Source organism: Hypomesus nipponensis, chromosome 12, assembly GCF_054491055.1.
Source record: "Hypomesus nipponensis isolate SF chromosome 12, ASM5449105v1, whole genome shotgun sequence".
In the NCBI taxonomy this organism is placed as follows: Eukaryota; Metazoa; Chordata; class Actinopteri; order Osmeriformes; family Osmeridae; genus Hypomesus; species Hypomesus nipponensis.
Window position 1 is genome coordinate 14,456,695 of NC_140372.1, and position 21,286 is coordinate 14,477,980.

Below are 21,286 nucleotides of genomic sequence, written 5' to 3' on the forward strand. Positions count from 1 at the left end.
TTGAACTGTCAGTAAAAAAAAGGCCTGTATCTATAAGTTGATCAGGAACTTTCACAACTTGTGTATTTTACTGAAGACTCAAGGAGCAACAACTAAATAATGAAGTTATGTTTGTAAGGGGGCTTTGTGCTCCCATGGGGTGGGGCCAGCAGGATGGAGGAAGGCACTGCCTTCTATATAACCGAACTGTTCTTGTTACGTATGTGAATACATGGCATATAAACTGAAGACAAATACTCTATAAAGTGGAATAATCTAAATAAAAAATTATCACTGTTGTATCGATTTGAGGTAGTAAAAAATGAGAGTCCTGTTATTTCAGACATAGTGCCTTGTTTGGACAGTAGACTGTTCTGTAATGATACATAGAAAAACGTTGCCTTTGTTAGTTTTTCATTTGTTTGAAAAGCTTTCTTTAAAAAAAAAACACATTTGTTTATTGTAGTAGTGTAACTGTTGACGAATGAATATAAACAAATCACATATAAAGGTTGATCTATGAACCAAGTGTCTTTTGTTCTATACATCTTGACAAAGCACCTACCGTTTAATATTTATTCACACTTGTCAGTAACATCAGCAATATAATATTAAAATACACTTAATTACAGATGATCTACTCAAGTATCATACATTATCGAAATATTTGTCAATTTGCAGAATTATTTCAGTTGAAGGCATGTACATGTATGTATAATTAATTAATTCAAAGGACAAACATATTGATTTAAGTAAATCAGTTCACTTTTATTTATCATATCTTTACAGGGCCATTATTGTCCAGAGATGATAAAAAAAATATATAAATGCATTATATTACATGATTATTCTTTGGATTTCAGCATAAAATTACACAATTAAATTAATCAAATCCCTAACTTGTGCTCAGATTTAAAGTCTTAATATGCGCATATATACATACCACACACAATACATACAAAACAAGTCACTCTTTCAGAAATGATTGCTAATTATTAATCATAATGATACAAGATAATTATTCTACTCATACTGATCAATTATAGGACGAGGCACAAAGCAGCACTAGCCTCAATCCTGAGAGAGAGACAGAGAGGGGGGGGGGGGGAGAGAAAGAGAGGGAAAGGACTAAGGTAGTGGTAGGGAAACATATTTGTGGAAAATACTGGTTAACAATATAATTGATTCTGGTCCTATCTTTCTATCCCCTCCCTTAGCATCACTCTTAGTTTCAGACTGTGTGTGTGTGTATATATGCATTTCTTGCAACAACAAAACTAGGGTCAAGGGAGCACCATGTATTGGAGACAAAGACAGGTATAGGTGTCTGTGTGTGCACGAGCTATGCAGATGGAAGGTCACATAAAAGGCAGGTGTAATATTGCTCTCAGTGTTGCCATCCTGTAGATGCAGGTGCAGCATATTAAAAAGTAACAAAACCAGACCGTGTTCACTTCAGATATGTTGTTGTTGAGTATCAGCATGTGTCCCTGGGCTTTGAAGAGATATTTGGACCACTCATAAACACACAAACACTTGCATGAAGATGTTTTTTAAAAACAAAACCATGGGGAGGACCCATAATTCAGATGTTCAGTGTCTTTGCCATCTGTATTTAGAGAAGCTACTGGCAGTCCTTCACAATGACACACTGGTGTGGTTCTGAGCAATAATACGGTCACACCCATACGGCACATTATATAGTACATGATATTACACAAAAAATGAAAGGACACAGGAAGGAGTAGCCATGACGTCACTCTGGTGTTACACAGTATTGAGGTCAACATGTACACATGATTTTATATGACTAGAGTGTTACTATAAAAAGCTGTCCGTCTCCAGTACATGACACAGGTGACACAAAAGACCACTGTCTGTTTCACAATGTAAAGTAGCTATGTGTAACTGAACAGAGGTGCTTGGGACTAAAAAGAGTGAGTAAGTAAGAGCTAGAGAGAGAGGGAGCAATAAAGTAGCATGGTAATCTGGCAGTGGGTTAGGTGTGGGGGACCAGGGCTGTAAGGCAGACAGACAACTCTGACGGTCTACCATATAAGCACCATAGAGACAGAGGTTCGACTTCCATAATCAATGACGATCCAAACACATACTCTCCACGCAGACAATTTAAATCAATAAAGCCAAAACAGTGAAGCATTGTTTTGTTCTTATTCGAGGTTCTTGTGCGCATGGTTAGAATTACGGATGGAGAATATGAGGAGCGATGATGAGTTAGTTTAAGAGGCACAGAAATTAAGATAACGCTGTAAGCCTGAAGTGATCTCAAACACTTTTCAGTCTCTGTGCAAAGACGCCTGGAAACTATAAACACAAATTCTCCCTGTCTCACGCACGCACACACACACACTTCTTTATGCTACTGCCTTTGTGATTCAGAGGACCCGCCTAACCTCAAACTCACCGACCTGACAATGATCTTACTCATCTCCTTCCTCCTCCCCTTCTACCAACAACATGTTTCTGTAGAGAGCTACCCTTCTGTAGAATTCTGTTCCAACATCAGTTGTAACTTAACCTGTTTAAGCCCATCAACCAGCCATTTGTCATAATCAGTGTAAACCTACAGGAAGCTAGCTCTCCAGGAACAGGTTTGAAGTGCCCTGCTTTAAATTGAAAAGAACGCTCCTTATAACTGATGCCTGACATATTCTAACTATACAAACAGTCATCATCTCATCCTTTGTTTTGTCATTTACATACATGACTGTAGCAGTTATGCCTTTATAGAATATTGTGTGCAATTTAAATGTCATTCTTGAGTTAAATGCTATCTAAATGTTTTCCTCAATTTAGAATAAGTAGGACAGCTATATGTATAGTAAAAGCATTAAACAGTACAGTAAATCTAGGCCTTAGTAGATCATGATCAAACACTTAAATCATAGACTTTAAAGTCCCCCCCTATAATCTCTTCCATCTCTTTCTATGTTATGATACCACTCGTTTCCCTCCATCTAGAGCAAACATTGTTACCACATAAAATGCAGTCCGTCACAACTGGGGCCGCTGGCTTAGTGTATGACACCCACTGACAGGAGCCCATTTTTAAAACTGCGACTACATCTTGACTGTTAAACAGTTACAACAGGAATGTATACCAGATTAGGGAGTATTTATATGTATTCAGAGATACTCTGGTGAAAACAACTCTGCACCCACTCTTTGCCTGACCTGGAATGTGCATGAGATAAAGAGGAACATTGTACTTACACGGTCAATATTCAACCCATATCCTCTTAGAACTAGGTTGAGAATATGCAATAAACAAGGAACTGATATGCATAGAAGAGGACCCCCTACCCCCGCAGCTACATGCACCTTTTTATATATGACACACACACACACACGTCAATGACAGACAACACACTAGTCTCTTTAACCTTCACCTCACTTCCTCTTCACCTGCTTCACATATACTAGACCAACAATCCAACACGCTGTCGTACCACAGCTTGGCTTACTTGGTCAGGCTATTTTCCTAGGTGCTAGCCTGACTACTAGGACGGGTGACAAAGCCACCCATGAATAAAGATCATGCTACTTCCCTCTGTGCAGGATAGGTTGCTTAGCCACCCTGACAGATCACACTACTTCCTTAGCCTCTCTCTCAACTAGTCTGGCTGATGGGATAGGTAGCCTAGCCACCCATGCTAACATGACTTTCTCTCCAGTGCAATATTTTTACTCTCCACAACATTACACTCTCTCCCACAACAGTATCTCTAATGTTCAACAATAAAAACAATACAGTCTCTCACCCAGACTACAACGACTTGTCTAATCCTCAACAGTACAATACTACAGTTTAACTCTCCTACAAGATTATCTCTAACCTGAATCTGTGGTCCTACCCTTAAACAAGCTTGACCTTCAAATCAGTAAAAAAAAATAATATATATTTTGTTGTTGACAAAACTAGTTATCTCCCACTGCACAGACAAACATCCTTTTAGCAGTCCCTGAGATCACCTCACACTTACGTAAGGCATTCTCATTGTAACCAAGAGTGGCAGGATGGACATGATTTTAAAAAGCACGCAAAGACAAAAAAACACAGAAATAGAAACTCATCCATGAAGGCACATTCTGGAAGAATCCATACATCACTTCAGATGAATGACTCCACATCATGGGGGGAAAGTCAGTCCACAAAAAGGACCCATAATAATATCAATAGTAATGATAGTCCTAGTTAAAAGTGAGGGGTAGTTTAAACAGGAGGAGGGGTCAGAGGAATGTAGGAATAGTCACAAGAAACGACATTTATGTCCTGTTTAATTGGGTTCAACTGAACCTCTACGATAAGAGAAGTTCTCTATCTGTCAAGTGTCCCTGGCCTTGCTGCACCATGTCATACAGACAGCAACAGCACTCGGGGACTGTGCCCTTTTCACCACGCAAGGGACACCATCCTAGTGCATCTTTTAAAAAGTAGTAGGTACAAAAAAGCAAGAGAAGAGTTGCATAGTTAATGGGCTGGAATACGAGGGAGTGACAGGGGTTTAAAGGGGTTGGTAGTTTTCCCATCACAAGAACGGGATGTGTAGGGATTGTAGTTTCCTTCACCAGATAGGGATATGTAGGGTTTGTCATTTGTATCCAACCAAAGATAGGGTTGTGTGCCTGTCTTTCTTAGTTGCTCCAAGACTTGCGGTTCTCCCTCCTCTTCCCGGCCCCCATGGACTCCCTCCGCAAAACCGGCTGCCCCGGGGAATAAAACTCCCCGATGTGCCTGTTCTCAGGGTTCTGTTTGGATCGCTCCCGCCGAAACACCCGGTCTGGGCGAACCAGCACTCCAAAGCCAGGTTTACAGTGGAAGTAGTGATGCCCACCTACTGATCCGTCGTTCTTACCTGGAGAGGAGGGGGAAAAGATAAGAGGGAGGGACAGATACATGGAGGAAAAGATATTGCCAGAAAAGTGCAAGGCACAGAAGCCTTTTGAAAGAGTTACTGAAATGCACCACACACACACGGATGTTCTCCCATTTATAGATACAGACACAAAGAGGTTACACCCAATACATCTCTTTCCATGTCTCTCTCATACATGCAAACACACCTGAAGGCAAGTCCAGTTCCACTCCGACCCACACTCCGTGAGCGAACTCTGTATTTCCCAGATACCGAACAGTACCGCCCTTATTTTCTCCCACGGTAACACAGGCTCCCTCTATTAGCCAATCAGGTAGTGTGTAATCCCGACCTCCGTTCTCATCATCCAAGATGATCTCCAGGCGCTCGAGGCTGTCTCTTCCTCTTACTCCAAATACCCCCTCATCCACAGGGGTAGGCTGAATGGAGTTCACCAGCCTTTGTCCTAAACTTCTGCTGTGGTTGGAGGGATTCTGGGATGCTGGAGAACCAGTGGCGGCCATTTTGGCTTCGTACTGAGAAGAGGCCAGAAGACCGTTCCGGTCAGCTCGCTGCTGGGGGTTTCTGGGTAATGTAGTTTCAGGGCCGCCGGCCTCTAGCTTGGCGGGGGAGGGGTCAAGGGGGGCCGAGTCGCTAACAACAGCAGAGGCGTCAGACAAGGTCGCCGTGGAAACACTAGTGGAGAAGTAGCCGCTGGAGGATTGACTGAGAGGGCTGAGGGGTGTGTCATGCGGATCATGCATGGATGGAACAGGAGGAGGAAAAGGAGGGGCTTCGGGGGAATCCCACTGTCTGTCATTGGTCAGGGCCGGGATCAGGTTCCTCCCTACCATAGCAACCTACAGGGGAACCATGGCAACGGCAACAATCACACAGGGGAGAAGAGACACTGACAGGGCATCATGCTGACCAACATTGTAATCACGTTTCATCTACTGCACCACTAAATTAGGGCTGTCCAGTCCTGCTCCTAGAGCTATGATCCTTTTTTCTGCTCCAATCGCAACATAGTGCACATTATTTTAGTAATTAGCTGGTTGTCGAGCTAAATCAGTTTAGTTAAGTGAAATAGCAGCCAAAATATTCAGGGTGGGTAGCTCTGGGATCAAGGTAGGAGGACTCTGTTGAAGGGTACAGTATGTTATCAGCATATGTCTGTGTGTGTGTAGCAGAGAGGGAGAAACAGGAGGTGGAGGAAGTTGGGGGAGAGGTCAGGGAGGTTCTTACCGGTTCCGTCCTGATCCGGCTGTCTTCCAGTCCAGAACTCTGCATGATGATGCGTGGCGTGTGCTGCAACACAAGGAGACAAGGACAGGATGGTAAGGTCTGCAGCTGTGCCCCAACCTCCCACAATCTTCCTCTGTGTCTCTCCCTCCCTCCCCCTCTCCCATCTGATCTCCATGTCTCTCCCTTTCCCTTTCCCCTTCATGCGTCTGCAGCTGTGCCCCCAGCCCCCCCTCTGTCTTCACTGCTATAATCAGCCTGTTGGCAGGTGGCAATCATCTCAGCTCCCCCCCAGCGCCTCACCCAACAGATAGCTACATGAAGATTCATTTATAGCAACAAAAACACCCAGATGGAAGGTAATGTGAGCATTCAACATATAACAGGAGGAGAGCGCCGCCTCAGAAGGTGGGAGATCCACTGGGTGTGTTTTTGTGTGGTTTGGCACCCTCAGAAAAACATTTAGCACTGTATTTTTGGTGGAGCGCTCTCAGGCGCACCTTGGCTGAGAGTCCCCGTATCTCGAGTATTTGAATGTTTTCTAATGTTCGCCTGTGCACTTTGGCAATGCGTAGGTGAGCTTTGAAATGGAAACATCTGTAGTGTTTGCCACAAAAGTGCATAGAAGTATGGAGGGAGGGGTCGGGGGCTCAAGGTTTGTTTCCATGGTTACCTGCTGAGAGTGGGGTGAGGGGCGGAGCTCCCTCTTATCCTCCCGGGCAGGGAACAGAGACTTGAGCAACTTAGGCATCTGGGGGACCAGGGCTCTGACTGAAAGATAAGAGGCAGCAAGCCCTGAACGACCTGAGGAGGGGGACCGGTGAGAGGAGAGGTGGAGGAAAAGCAGGGAGAGAGGAGGAGGAGGAAAGGACAAGGGAGCAATGGAGGGCAAAAGGAAAGGAAGAAAGGGAAGGAGCAGAGAAGATGACGAGATGAGGTAAGCGGAAATAGGAGAGGACACAAGAAGACCAGTAAAAGAGGGGGGAATAGGAGGTGGTACAGGACAGGAAGAGAAGATGAGAGCAAAAAAAGAAAGGAAGGGAAGATGGAAGGGTACGGGATGGACAAAGGGAGGGACGCGGGGGAAAGGTGGTGGAAAAGATTGAGAGGGGAAGTTGAGAGCAAGAAATGCCAAATAAAAGAGACACACTGAAGCCAAGACGCAATCTGACCAGACCAGAGGGACAAAGACATTAAAATGACTGACACTTCGTGATCACACAAATTATGATGCCTGGATTATAAAAAGCATACTGAGCACACATTAATCAGAATGATTAATTCTCCTTGATTACACTGAAACAAAGATGCCTTGCAATGACCACTGAAACATTAGATGAGACAGACAGCTAATGTACTGTATTAGACACCGAGTAGTGATACAGACAGACCTGCATTTCTGTCATGATTGAAGGGGGAGAGAATGATAGGGTAGGTTGATAAAGAGCATGACGGCTTTGAGGGTGATTATGAAGAGAGGACAAACCCAGTCAGAGCCAGGTTAGACAGAGCTAGCTCAAAGGGGTAGAGAGGAGAGGAGGAGCAGAGGGAAGAGAGCGGGGGGGGGGAGGGGGGAGTTACCTTGCTCCGGATCCTGGTTCTGAGAGGGGGTTGCGGGAGAGGGGGTGGGGGTGGGGGAGGAGGAGGGAGACGGCCGAGGTAAAGTTCGGCTGAACTGGGAGGGCATGAAGATATCCTGTTGACTCTCCCAGCGACTCTGAGTAGAGAGTACACACGCACACAATTTAAGATGAGATTCTGGAAACCGCCCAGAGGGTAATAAAGCAGTACGGTCTTCTTTTTGAGTGGCTGCAGAGTGGAGATTTACTGGGTTACAAACCGCAGTGTAAACAAAAGAGCTGGTACCTTGTTGTCATCCAGTATACAGTTTGAAGACAGGTCTTGTCTGCTGCCTGAGAGCTATAGAAGAAAGATGGATGGAGAGAGGGAGGGGGTGGAGAAAGAGAGGGATACAGGAGAGAAAGAGGGAGATAGACAAGGGAGGGAAGGGGGTGTGTGTGTGTGTGTGAGTGAGAGTGAGAGTGAGAGAGAGAGAAATCAGATGGTTTTGACGGATGTATATCTCTTCTGGTTTCTATGGAACTTTATTATGCTTAAAGACTTGTTACCCCAACTACTAAGGTAGAGAAAGTAGCCAGACAAGCAGGTAAACATACAGGTAAAAGGTTCAGACAGACAGCTAGCTAGATAGACAGGTAGAAGGATTCAGACGGGTATTTAGAGACTAGGGGTGTAATGATATACAAAAATCACAGTTCGATACATACAGTACCTCAGTTTAGAGGTCACGGTTTGGTTAATTTTTGGTACAATATGGGAACAAAATGCGAAACCTAAATTTGCTTGTTTATTATTTGTAAACCAACAATTTATTGTTACATTATAAAAAATAAATATGAAAGAAAAATATATATAGAATACTATTGCTAAATGCTGCCTGGTAATAAGTTAAATAAGATATTCTCAAGTGCGGATGAGTGTGTACTTCATACCGGGGCTCAAACACCTTAAGCATGCGTTTAAAATTGGCGTTTTCAACAACTGAATACGGTCTTGGATTCGCTGCTATAAAAACTCCAATGGCAGTTGTTATAGCTTTGGCCCAATCTGAATTGCTAGGGACAGGCTGCTTGAATGCTGAAGTAAGCTGCGTTTGCACTAAGGCGGTTTTTTGTTATCGCTAGTGGTAGACATGACGCGCACAGGCTGCACATGTAGTTGCTGGAAAATAAACACACGCAACTTCCGTTCCGGGAACTCACCTGTGCACAGCCCTGTACTGAACCGAACGTCCTGTACTGAAACGGTTCCATACAAATACATATATCGTTACACCCCTAGTAGAGAGACACGTACAGGGGTTCAGACAGACAAACAGGTAGGTAGCTAGAGGAGGTTTACCCGGTGGACACTGGGGGAGCTGAGACTGCGTCTGTTCCCCTTCCCTTTGCCTGCCAAGTGTTCCTTTACCGCCACCTCCTGTACACACACACACACACACCTCAAAATGAGTCCTATCCTCTGTATACATACTGTAGAGCGGTAGGACCATTAGGTCTGAGCTGTATGACCTCTGACCCCTGACCTGTCGAAGCCGGTCCAGGGTCAAGATGTTCTCCACAGCCAGCACACTGCGGAGGTACTTCTCAATGGCTGCCTCGCTGTCAGCTGACTTGGGGTTGTCTGAGCTGGCGGCGAGACGAGCCAGCATCTCCCTGTCCTCCGAACCCTGGGCATCCTGGAAGGAGAGACAGGAAGGCTGATACTAGCATCTTAGGATGATAGAGAGTATTGGCATCATGGAGATAGGGAGATGAAGGTGCATGCTGGGAGGTGTAGTCCTTACCCCAGGGATGTTGGAGACCACCTCGAAGGTGACCCCACAGCCAGGGATGGTGCTGCGCGTGGTCATCCTCTTCAGAAAGTTCTGAGCAAAGCCCTGAGACACAACTCACATTTCAGCATGGAGGGGTGCATGTGTGGGTGAGTATCCAAATGCGTATGTGTGTGAGCATGTGAGTACATATATAAGTTTGTGTGTGTACATATGCATTATGCCAGCGAGTGTGTCTGTCAAGATTCACTGATACGGACCGGTCTCCGACTCAAATGTTTTAATTAATTCGATTCAAAGGCCAAAGCGACCCATGCATGTGCGAGTACACATTTTGAATTGTAGCAACTAACTAGCAAACTGCCTGACTGTGACATGTGAGCTTTGGGTTTTGCATGAAATGTACACAAGTGATCTACAAATCAGCTTAGCTTCCAAATACTGTGCTTGAAAAAACACGTGCTTAACGCTGGTGTGAGTATGTAAGTGAGTGTCCATATAACGTGTATGAGTGTGAATATAAATATGTGTGCGTGTACATATAAATGAGTGTGTCTATATACACTCACTGGCCACTTTATGAGGTACACCTCACCAGTACCGGGTTGGACCCCCTTTTGCCTTCAGAACTGCCTTAATTCTTTGTGGCATACTTTCAACACGGTATTGGAAACGTTCCTCAGAGATTTGGGTCCATATTGACATGATAGCATCACGCAGTTGCTGCAGATGTGTCGGCTGCACATCCATGATGCTAATCTCCCATTCCACAACATCTCAAAGGTGCTCTATTGGATTAAGATCTGGTGACTGAGGCCATTGGAGTATAGTGAACTCATTTTTAAGAACCAGTTCGAGATTATTTGAGCTTTGAGACATGGTGCATTATCCTGCTGGAAGTAGCCGTCAAAAGATGGGTACATTGTGGTCGTAAAGGGATGGACATGGTCAGAAACAATACTCGGGTAGGCTGCTCAATTGGTATTAAGGGGCCCAAAGTGTGCCAAGAAAATATCGCCCACACCATTACACCACCACCACCACCAGCCTGAACTGTTTGTACAAGGCAGGATGGAACCATGCTTTCATGTTGTTTATGCAAAATTCGGACCCTTCCATCTGACTGTTGTAGCTGAAATTGAGACTCCTCAGACCAGGCAACATTATTCCAATCTTATATTGTCCAATTTTGGTGAGCCTGTGTGAATTGTAGTTCTCAGCTGACAGGAGTGGCACCCAGTGTGTGGTCTTCTGCTGCTGGAGCACATCTGCTTCAAGGTTCAACGTGCTGTACATTCAGAGATGGTATTCTGCATACCTTGGTTGTAACGAGTGGTTATTTGAGTTACTGTTGCCTTTCTATTATATCATATCAGTCTGCCCATTCTCCTCTGACATCAACCAGGCGTTTTCTTCCACACAACTGCCGCTCACTGGATATTTTCTCTTTTCGGACCCTTCTCTGTGACCCCTAGAGATGGTTGTGCGTGAAAATCCCAGTAGAAAATCCCAGTAGATCAGCAGTTTCTGAAATACTCAGACCAGCCCATATTGCGCCAACAACCATGCCACTTTCAAGTCACTTATATCCCCTTCCCCATTCTGATGCTCGGTTTGAACTTCAGCAAGTTGTCTTGACCATGTCAAGCCTAAATTCAACGAGTTGCTGCCATGTGATTGGCTGATTAGCAATTTGTGTTAACAAGCAATTGAACAGGCGTACCTCATAAAGTGGCCAATGACTGTAAGTATGTGTGTGTACAGGTGGGAGTCTGACCTGGCGTCCAGGGTTGAGGTTGACGCAGATGCGTTTCCTGAGGACCAGCTGCATGTCAGCAGGGTGGCTGAGCTGTACCACGGCTCGTACCGTCAGGTACACACGCTGCTCAGGCCACACCCCGCCTCTGCTCAGCTGGGGAGACTCATGAACCGTGGAGTCCCAGGACGCTTCTGCCTTCACCTGGACACACAAAAACAGAGACGGATATAAACAAATAGGTAGAACAGTTTGTTTGTGTGCACCATGGAAGTCCTGCACAGAAAGAATTGCACGCTCGCACACCAGTGTTACCTCTCCGTCGTAGTGTTTGACGATCTGCAGGTCAAAGAAGTCATCCTCGTCCTCGCCGCTCAGCGTGGCGTCCCAGCCTCCTGCCTCGGGCGCCTCCAGTGCCTCTTGGGAGCTGAAGTCATCCGCTGGAGGGGAGGAGAAAGAGATGGAGAGAGAAAGGGGTAGAAAGAGAGATGGAGTGTCAGAGAAAAGAAAACGAAGTAGACAAAATCAACGTGGCAAAAGGGGGATAGCAAAAGAGCGAGCGGAACAGAGAGAGACAGAAAGGAACTGGTATGAATTCAGTGGTCTCTTCAGTTGTTCTTCATGACAACTCAAAGAAAAAAATTAAGTAATTAAGAAAAGGTGGATATGTAGATGTGCATCAGAGAGAAAGTACCGCTGAGATCCAGAAACAGCACCGGGGTGTGGGTCTCCATCCCTGGCAAAGGAACCCTGAGGAAACATCCAGAACATGTCGGTGTTAGCACAGGGTATGCATGTCAGTGGGTCTTCCTGGTCTGTCCGTGTGTGCCTATGTGCGTGAAAGTCTGTGTGAATGTTTGCATGCACGTGAGTGTGTGTACGTCTCGGAATGTGTGAGTGTGTGTGCATCTCACCACTCAGCGGGGGCTCCAGGTATGCCACTACCAGCAGAGGGCACCATGACAGCGTTCCTCTCCTCCGTCAGGGTCAGACGCCACTCCAGCAGCTGGGCTTCTCGCTCCATGTCATCTTCGGTCTTCTCTGGAGGAGGGAAGTACAGGAGGAAGAAGGAGGTGAGAGGGATATTTAGACGTGTTTATCTAGTATGGGGCAAGGCGCTTCACCCTACTTGCCTCTGGAGAATGTCCCTGTACTTACTGTAAGTCACTCTGGATAAGAGCGTCTGCTAAATGATTTAATGTAAATGTAGTATCAGGCCCTTCAAATGAGCAGTGTGTGTGAGAACCGGTTTTGCTGACTCGATCCGGCAGTGTATGTTTGTCTGATAATTGTCTCGATTGTGTTGATAGCTACCTAGCTAATGAGGCTGTGACAAAATAGCAGGCAAATATTTTCTTATCAGATCAGATTGTGCTCTGTGAGGCAGAGTGGAATGGTAGCATGTAATTGATAGTAGCTTACTTTTAGCCTCACCAATACAGTAAAGGGGGAAATGGTAAGCAGAAAGATACATTCAGAGTGAAAGTGAAAAAAATACAGCCACTGTTCAATTGAGCTACAAATACTGATAACTAAGGCAAAGGGAACTTAATTTAACACTATTGACGGCACAAAGCTTTTAACACACCAACGAGTCAAATCTTTTGAGTAATTCAGGATTAATGAATCACTTTCATGAGTAGTTCAATTATTTAGTACGAGCTTGGATGGTTCAGGAACAATTTTAAATATAGCTGCAAGCAGCAATGGTGGATTCCAATTAGAATTTCCAATTGGTGAAAATTCCAAACAATTGACATGGTAGAGACATGTACCTCACACATATACAACATTTCAAGGCAAATGGATAAATGGCAGATTTTAAGTAAATCTTTCACAAATTGTCACTGAGGAGAAAAATCCATCAAGCAGACATGAGCAATAACTCATGCATACCAACCTTCAGACATGTTGGCCTGATAGGGTTAAAATGCCATCATTTTGAAAGTGACAAATTTGAGGCGTGGTCGTAGTGCCACCTATGCTCTGATCAGACCCAATGCTTTCTGAGAATTGTCAATCTAGTCTAGTTTGTGTTTTTCTTTAACGGTACTCTTAACGGTTCTTCTGTTGTTATTTATTGGAACAATTATATAATAATAATAGCAAATTCTTGTACAGATGTTAAGTAAATGTGTACATCGCATTGATAATACACAAATATTTCACCCTAATAAAAATAAATTATGCCAGACTTTTTCTTTGACAGTATTTCTACTGAGCTGTATTAAATGTTTTACTTAAAAAATAGTTGTGTTATTCTTCCTACCATTGCTAATACCAACATAGTTAGAAAATATATCAAGACAGTATTCCCACAGCACCTAAATCAAATCCTCCACTGAAATGGTCCATGCATCATCTGAACTGCTCTGAAATTCAGTTTCAGAGCACCGAGTTCAGATGATGCTTGGACCATTTCAGATTAAATTTAATAACGATTGTTAAACAATAGGCTGGCTAATAGTTACTTTTAACCAGTAACCCATGTTAATTTAGATAACTCTGTGTATGGGTTACAGGCTGCTATCGTACTGGACATAGATGGGGCAACGAGAGATGAACAACAGTACCAGCTGGCAATCGAAAATTGAACGTGTCTGCCTGTATGTGATACACTGTATGAAAAGTGTAACCACACTTTCAAACATTTTGCTCTTTCTGTCATCATCACCATCTATGTGTTTCTGTGTGTGTGCTTCTGCTGCAGGCTCTGAGAGAGATGTCTCTTCTGAATTGTGATGTCTTTATATTATTATTCTGCATTAGAAACAGAGTTGGAAATATAAATTGTGCGAGAACTGTGTTTTAGGATGGTGCAATCTGAGTATGTAAAACCTTACAGATTATTTTAATTGGTTCCTGTGTGGAATTTCTGGATAATCTTCCTGTGTATGTGTGTGTGTGTGTACCTGCTTTGCTGACCAGACTCTGCAGGTGTTGGTCTAGGTATTCTTGTCTCTTAGTGAGGGCTGTCAGCCACTGGCGACGCAGGCGCTCCAAATCGCGCTCCTATTGGATGCAAATCACCAACAAATCAGACAAGAGGAAACTGTCATCCTCTTCTTACAATAAACAAGCATTACTTACTTTTAGGTTAGGGTTAGGTCAGACACGATAGCTATTTAACAAAATAATATTCAACTTATGTTCTATAACATAATATATTGCTCTTAAGAATATTGTATAACATTCATATGTTTTATATATATATAGTATATAAATGGTGTTGTATGAACCTGGTAGCTGTCCATCTCATCTCCCTCGATGTGTATGGGCTCGTTGGCCCTGGGGGGCTTGGCCTGTCTGATCTCCACACAGCCCACAGACACAGCCAGCAGTACCTCTGCTATCAGGGGCATGGTGCCCGAATCCTGCACTGACCTCACCTCCACCTGGATACGACGGGACTGGCCCTGGACAAACACACACCAACACACACGTTATAACCACAGAAACAAGACCCTGGTCCACACTTGAGGATCACGTCTATGCACATCAATGCTTTCCTGTCCCAAATGTGCGCACCTGTCGCAGCTGGAAGATGCCCCCTGTGCGTACGTCCCTGGCAGGAAGCACCTCGACAGGCGTGAAGTCTCCGTTCTCGTTGATCTCCAAGATCTGAACCCACATCTCCAGCCTCCGCGTTACCTCTCCCCACCTGCAAGGGAAAACAATGCAAAGCTGATGCAGTACGCTGGCCTTTGTCCAACAAAAACTGAGGGACAGTGTGTGTTTGCGTGCATTCTCGTCGCCCAGAAGGTAGATGTGTGTGCGCGCGCGCGCGGGCATACCTGTCTCTCAGCGTGCGAGTCTTGGCCTGGATGATGCTGAGGTCCCAGAGCGCAGGATTCCTGCCTGGGTCCGCCTGTCTATGGCCAAACACCTCGATGGCCACCGCCCCCTCCGTCAGGTACTCAATGAAGTCCTCTGTCACAGCCACAGCCAGCTCCTGTAGAGGGGAGGAAGGAGGAGTCAGTATGCTTTTGTGTGTGCGTCGCATATATGTTTTGGCGGGTGTGAAGCGTGTGTAAATGGGTAACCTTGCAGCTGTCGAAAACCACCATGCAGTGAGGATCCTTGCTGCTGGGGGAGGAGGCAAAGGGATCGACCTCGGGCGCCACGATGATGGGCTCTGAATGGTCCCAGAAGGAGTACTGGCAGAACACAAAGTTGGACAGGTACTGGGGAAGACCTGTGGCCTGGAGGATCTTGATCTGAAAGGGAAGGGGGGGTGGAGAGACGGGCAAGAGGCGAGGGATGGTGAGAGAGAGCGAGATATGGGGTGAGGGAGCCAAGAGATGCAGTGGAACGAGAAGAGAGAGGACTGTGTGCGCGCATGATCTGGTGTGTGTGTGTGAGGCTCTTACCATGCAGACCAGCTTGCGTTCCTGAGCCTCGCCATCGGGGCTGCTCTCGCTGTCATCCCCCCCGGCCATGCCCTCCTCAAAGCCCCCGCCTACACGTACCACCTCCACATGGAGACGCCCTGCCACCTGACGGCCCAGGGCAAACACACCCGTCATCATCATCATCACAATCATCGTCACCTTCATCATCATCATGCGAGATGTCCTCGAGTGTTTTGAAAGGCGTCCCCCAAATAAAATGTATTATTACTATTCATCATCATCATACCTGGATACTGGGACTCATTTTATGGGCATGCAGAGCTGTGTGACACTGTCGTTACACAGATCAGGGTAGATTGATTCTTTACACTGTGCTTTATGCTGGCACTCAAGCTCGGTCTGCATACCTCCCCCTTCTGGTTGATGATGGGTACTGCATACTGAAGCTTGACGTCGTAGAAGAGGCATGACAGGAAGACGTTGGCCACGCCTATCAGACTGTGGTTCTCCTGCTCGTCAAAGAAAGGATCGGCCCGCTTGAAGTAGGAACGCATCACCTGGACAGGAGAAAAAGAGAGAGAGCGTCAAGAGATTCTGGAAAACTCTGTTGTTAACACCCCCTCCTATAAATCTCTCCCCCCTCCGTTTACCACGGCCACCCTCCCACCACTGACTCACAGGGTTGTCATCGTCGTAGTCCTTCCACTCCTGGTAGAGCTCCTTCATGTCCACCAACCGGTTCTCCATCTTCTCCAGGGCCCAGATCTGCTTGCCCTTGCCCTTCCTCCTCACCTGCACCGCGGGCTCGCTCAGCACCGCGTCACGCTGCAGACATGGAGCGGAAGCGTTACACAATGTTTGTGTGCATCTGTGCGGCTCTGTTTGACTTTCTATTCACGAAGCACCGACTACATAAGTATATAAGGGTTCTGTGTGTGTGTGTGTGTGCTTGTGTACCTTTCGGTTGGCGTTGAGGTTGGCAGCAGGGATCTGCAGGGTGACTCTGTACTCGGTGCGTTTGTCAAGTTCCTCAGCGATGAAGCCGGCCTCCTGGACCAGCAGGTTGGCTCTGACAATCTGCTCCCTCAACTTCCTCAGGCTCCGCGTCAACACCGCCTCCCTGGCGCACGCAAACACCACTGTCAGCATCATCATCAGAAACACGACAGACCAAATTAAAAGCCCACCGCCCCACACACACACCTCTCCTCGCTCCACTGGCGCAGCCTGCTTTGGGCGCTGGGGGAGCTGGACATGCCCCCCATGCTGAGCCTCTCCAGGCTGCGGTACTGCGGCTGCTGCTGGCCTGCCGGGCCCTGGCCCTGGCCTGCCTGACCCTAGAGGTTACACAGCAACATGGTACTGGTGAACATACAGAGAAACAGGTGCACAGGAGAGTAGGAAAGGAACAGCAGCAGAGGAACAGAGGAGGGACACAGGAGGGACACGGGAGGGACACGGGAGGGACACGGGAGGGACACAGGAGGGACACAGGAGAGACACAGGAGGGACACAGGAGGGACACAGGAGGGACACAGGAGAGACACAGGAGGGACACAGGAGGGACACGGGAGGGACACGGGAGGGACACGGGAGAGACACAGGAGAGACACGGGAGAGACACGGGAGGGACACAGGAGGGACACGGGAGGAACACGGGAGGGACACAGGAGCAGGGATGCAAACACATGTATGGTCAAAAAAGAGAGGGGTAATTGAAGCCCTCGACTCTTGGCAAATATCCATATACTTACATTGCCAACAACCGCCTGACATCCCTGGCCCACGCCTAGAGTAAAATTACATACTGAAGATCAAAATACACTGAAAGTAATTTAATTTAATATTGTATTCCGAGACCTAAACTCCTATTAAAATATCTAGCACTTCTTCTGGTTTTACTCCTTCTTCCTGGCCACCTCTAAGGGCACTAAATGTGGATGATCCTAGCCAACTCCTTCAGCTGAGTAACAGCCTGGGAATGACACCTCACCACAAGATCAACGGAGGACAAGGCCTGTAGGTTCTTACTTTTGAGAGGTAGTTTGTTCTACGTGCCACAAGCTGTGTATGCCTTGGTCACCCTCCTATTAAAATCCATGACAGTAGGAGATTTCTTTAAGACTGCAAGGGAAGCTCGGCTTCCCCTAAAACAGGGGTACTGGATTAGAAACTCAAAAGGTCCACTCACCAAATTTCCATTCATTCCAAGGTCCGGAACGGACCATGGTTTATTTTTGTGTCCCTTACCTCTCCCATTGACTCCTATTCAAAATTGACTTTGGTTTAGGAGGGCACAGTGCCCCTGGGCATCTTTCTCCCATAGACCAGAGTACTGGGGGTAATTTTGTTCAGTGTCTATGCTTTGTGTCATAGTGACATTTCACGTTAGCTCTACCACTTTTGACAAGGGCAACCGTCTTACTGCAGATTAAACACATCGGTTTTGTGCTCCCCACCGGCCACACAAATGCGTACTTGTCAGTCCATTCTGTCTGAAATTTGCGATTTTCGGAAACAACTTTTTGCTGGGTTTTGTCACGCCATGATTTTTGCGAAGGAAGAAACAGGTAGGCTAGCTACTGTTAGCAAATCGATTTGCCTGCATTGTTGGGAATGACACAAACAACCTGCGTTACCTACAGAGGTTGCGGCCGACGTTGAGTGAGTGAGTTGTCATGGTGATTACAGTCATTACAGCTCCTGATTGGAGCTTTAGATTGGACACGGGAAATATAAAACACATATACTAGGAAAACAATATAGGCTATAGCACAAAATCACACACCAATGAATTGCATCTAGGTATTTGCGGTCCGGATCCAGACCGGAGTCCGTTTATTGAGTACCCACCGCAGACAGTAAAAGATACGCAGCAAGAAGAAATAGTGGGTCACGCTTGCGAGGATAGGCTACTGCTGATTTGCTCATTTCCTATTTACTTGTTTGGTGGAGGCAATACAGAATTACTCTTGTTGCAATTATAAATCAGAACCCCCCCCCCCCCCCCCCCCTTAAAAAAACTCTTCGGATCTGCATGATTCACGCCAGTCACCCAAACTGACATGGAAAAAGCGGGAGGCGCCGAAAAGCACGCTGTTTGCATCCCTGCAGGAGGGACACAGGAGGAAGACAGGAGGGACAACAGCAGTCGAACAAGGTGCCCACCTGTCCCTGTCCCGGATGTAGGCGTCTGCGTAGTTGCTGGAGCTCCTGCTCGTACATCAGCCTTTGTCTCTCCAGCGCAGAGCGTTTCTCCTCCTCATGCTGCCTTTCCAATGACTGCAGCACCGCCTGCATGGGGTCTGAGCACAAAAGGCAGAGAGGATTGTGAGCAACCTCTTTTGGGCGTGGATAATCAATCACAGAGTGCTGCAAAATACATTCCCATTTCACCATACCGTTTTCTTCTATTGCTTCGTCGTTCCTCTCCCCTCATCCCTTTCCCTCTCCTTCCCCCTCTTCATCTCTTTCTCCTTACAACCTCCCCTCAACCCTTTCTCTCTCTCCTCACAACTCCCTCTCCTCATCCCTTTCCATCTCCTTCCCCCTCTTCATCTCTCTCTCCTTACAACCTCCCCTCAACCCTTTCTCTCTCTCCTCACAACTCCCTCCCCTCACCCCTTTCCCTCTCCTCTCCCACCTTCCCTCACCCCTTTCCCTGTCTCCTCACTCCTCCCCTCAACCATTTCCCTCTCCTCACACCTCGCCTCAACCGTTTCCCTCTCTCCTTCCACCTCCCCTCATCCTCTCCATCCCTTTCTCCTCACCATTGTTGCCGAGAGCCTTCATCATAACCTCGGTCTGGGCGAACTCGTAGGAGAAGCTGACTTCGCTGGACACCTCGCTGTTGGAGTCTCCATCTGCATCCAGTTGTTCGCTGCTACTGCTGTTCTTCATCAAACCCCCCTCCCCATCCTCTTCCTCGCCCCCGGCCCTGGACCGACGCTTGGGCAGGTTGATCCTGAGCAGGCAATGGGAGGATGAGCGTAGTCACATTGTCAGTGTCCACTGCTACACTGACGGAGCAGCATGGTACCTATCCCAGATGGTAAGCTCTCTCCCTCAATCTTCAGCTCTCTCCATCGTTCTTCATCTCACTCTCTCATTCTTCATTTCAGTCCCTTCTTGTTCTCCGTCTCACTTCATTACACTCCCTCGTTTACCATCTCACTCGTTCACAATCTCACTTCCTCGTTCTCTAGGTCAGTCCCTTGTTCTCCTTCCCCATTTCCTTCCCTCTTTCTCATTCCACACATCTCTCCTTATCCAGCCTCCTACCTGAAGAAGTGGTTGTTCCCCCACAGGATGCGATCTCCATGATGGAGCTGCAGAGGGCTGGTGACGGGGGAGCCGTTGACACAAGTCCTGTCGGAAGAACACATGATGTCAACGTCCAGGAACACACAGGAGAAGAAAATCAGGAGTCGGTGACAGGTATCCTGATGTCTGGTCCTGGTGGCTGCGGGGCTAGCCTGATGATGACGTTGATGAACATGTGCGTACCTGGAGTTGCGATGGGGCGTGAGGATCACTCCTGCGTCACCAGAGATGTCAATGATGCAGTGTTCGGCCTGGATGCCCATCCCACACAGCTGAATGTCCTGAGAGTCAGCTGAACCCACCTTGGTGTGCTCCTGCGAACGCGAGCACACACAGTGGACCAAGGCCACACACCACAAGAAAATCCATTGATTAGTGTGTGCGTGTACACACAGTATTGTGCAAAAGTAGGTACAATAATGAATTATTATTAGTATTAACAAAGCACAAATTATTTAGGAAGTAATGAAAAGACAAAGACTAAACTGCCGCACAAATACAGAAAAACAAAACAATTTTTAAGACAATATTAATGTAAAAAAATATTGGGTGCCTATGACTTCTGCGCAGTACTGTAGATGCACAGTACACGTTTAGTGCATGGGCCTACCTTCAGGTAGTAGACCAGAAGCTCGTTGAGGGCAGGGTCAGCGTTCAGGTTGACCAGGAAGCATTTGTCCTCTCCTACTTTGATGCCAGAAGACTGCAGAGAGATGCCCAGACTCTCTAGCTGCTTCTGACGCTCCTGGAAATAGACACACACACGAAGAATAAGACAGTTGTTTTTTATTTGATTACATGTATTGTGTGAGTATCGTGTGCGTATGAGTGAGTAAGTTTGTGTGACTAAGCAACCTGTGCAATCTCCTCAGTCTTCCTGAGTTTTTCCTCCCAAGTGACCGTCATCTCCTGGATCAGCTTCTCAGACTCCTCCAGACGTTCCTTTAGCTCTGGGGCCTTCATAGACTGGAAGTAAGGTGGACAATATAACTTTGTCTTTTCTTCATCCAAGCTGGCCAATGGCAGAATAATGAATATTCCTCTAATGCTAGCACCCGGTAATCAAACTGAAATGTCAGTTAAAGAGTAAAGACTCAATATTAAGAGTCTCAATACTGTGTGAAGTTTACAAGCTAGAACACTGTATAGCATCTTGGTGCCATCTAGGTCCCTAAAAAAAAGGCATATGTTTTTTACAGTCAAAGGTTTGTGTTCTACCCATTAGGTTACATAAACATGACAGGAAATAATGCATACATTTGAAATGTAATTGTATGATGTGTCCACCCTACCAGAAGGAGCGAGATCAGTGTTTCATTCCTGGTATTCCTCCATTTTTACCCTTTTCTCTTATTTTCCATCTTTTGGCTCAAAAACATTAGTGTTCATTTCCTTCTCT

The 21,286-nt window shown here is 46.3% G+C and overlaps 1 protein-coding gene across 3 annotated transcripts in view; it reads right to left on the minus strand.

Moving 5' to 3' along the window:
• Positions 1-722: 722 nt before the first annotated feature.
• kif13ba (kinesin family member 13Ba) overlaps positions 723-21,286 on the minus strand; it is a 49,313-nt gene continuing 28,749 nt past the window's right edge. For 2 of the 3 annotated variants that reach the window (XM_084667346.1, XM_084667347.1), the window contains 29 exons: positions 20,743-20,853; positions 20,498-20,632; positions 20,071-20,201; positions 19,846-19,932; positions 19,335-19,528; positions 18,733-18,869; positions 16,768-16,901; positions 16,522-16,684; positions 16,243-16,389; positions 15,972-16,121; positions 15,583-15,708; positions 15,256-15,429; positions 15,007-15,164; positions 14,741-14,873; positions 14,452-14,628; positions 14,125-14,224; positions 12,127-12,253; positions 11,907-11,962; positions 11,528-11,652; positions 11,234-11,416; positions 9,469-9,561; positions 9,208-9,360; positions 9,024-9,101; positions 7,968-8,021; positions 7,683-7,818; positions 6,775-6,905; positions 6,105-6,167; positions 5,065-5,716; positions 723-4,856 (listed from right to left, as the gene is read on the minus strand). In XM_084667346.1, the coding sequence (XP_084523472.1) occupies positions 4,636-4,856; positions 5,065-5,716; positions 6,105-6,167; positions 6,775-6,905; positions 7,683-7,818; positions 7,968-8,021; positions 9,024-9,101; positions 9,208-9,360; positions 9,469-9,561; positions 11,234-11,416; positions 11,528-11,652; positions 11,907-11,962; positions 12,127-12,253; positions 14,125-14,224; positions 14,452-14,628; positions 14,741-14,873; positions 15,007-15,164; positions 15,256-15,429; positions 15,583-15,708; positions 15,972-16,121; positions 16,243-16,389; positions 16,522-16,684; positions 16,768-16,901; positions 18,733-18,869; positions 19,335-19,528; positions 19,846-19,932; positions 20,071-20,201; positions 20,498-20,632; positions 20,743-20,853 (4,329 nt within the window). In that variant the 3' untranslated portion in view covers positions 723-4,635. The remainder of the gene's footprint in view (positions 4,857-5,064; positions 5,717-6,104; positions 6,168-6,774; positions 6,906-7,682; positions 7,819-7,967; positions 8,022-9,023; positions 9,102-9,207; positions 9,361-9,468; positions 9,562-11,233; positions 11,417-11,527; positions 11,653-11,906; positions 11,963-12,126; positions 12,254-14,124; positions 14,225-14,451; positions 14,629-14,740; positions 14,874-15,006; positions 15,165-15,255; positions 15,430-15,582; positions 15,709-15,971; positions 16,122-16,242; positions 16,390-16,521; positions 16,685-16,767; positions 16,902-18,732; positions 18,870-19,334; positions 19,529-19,845; positions 19,933-20,070; positions 20,202-20,497; positions 20,633-20,742; positions 20,854-21,286) is intronic. The other variant, XM_084667348.1, reaches the window with a different exon arrangement.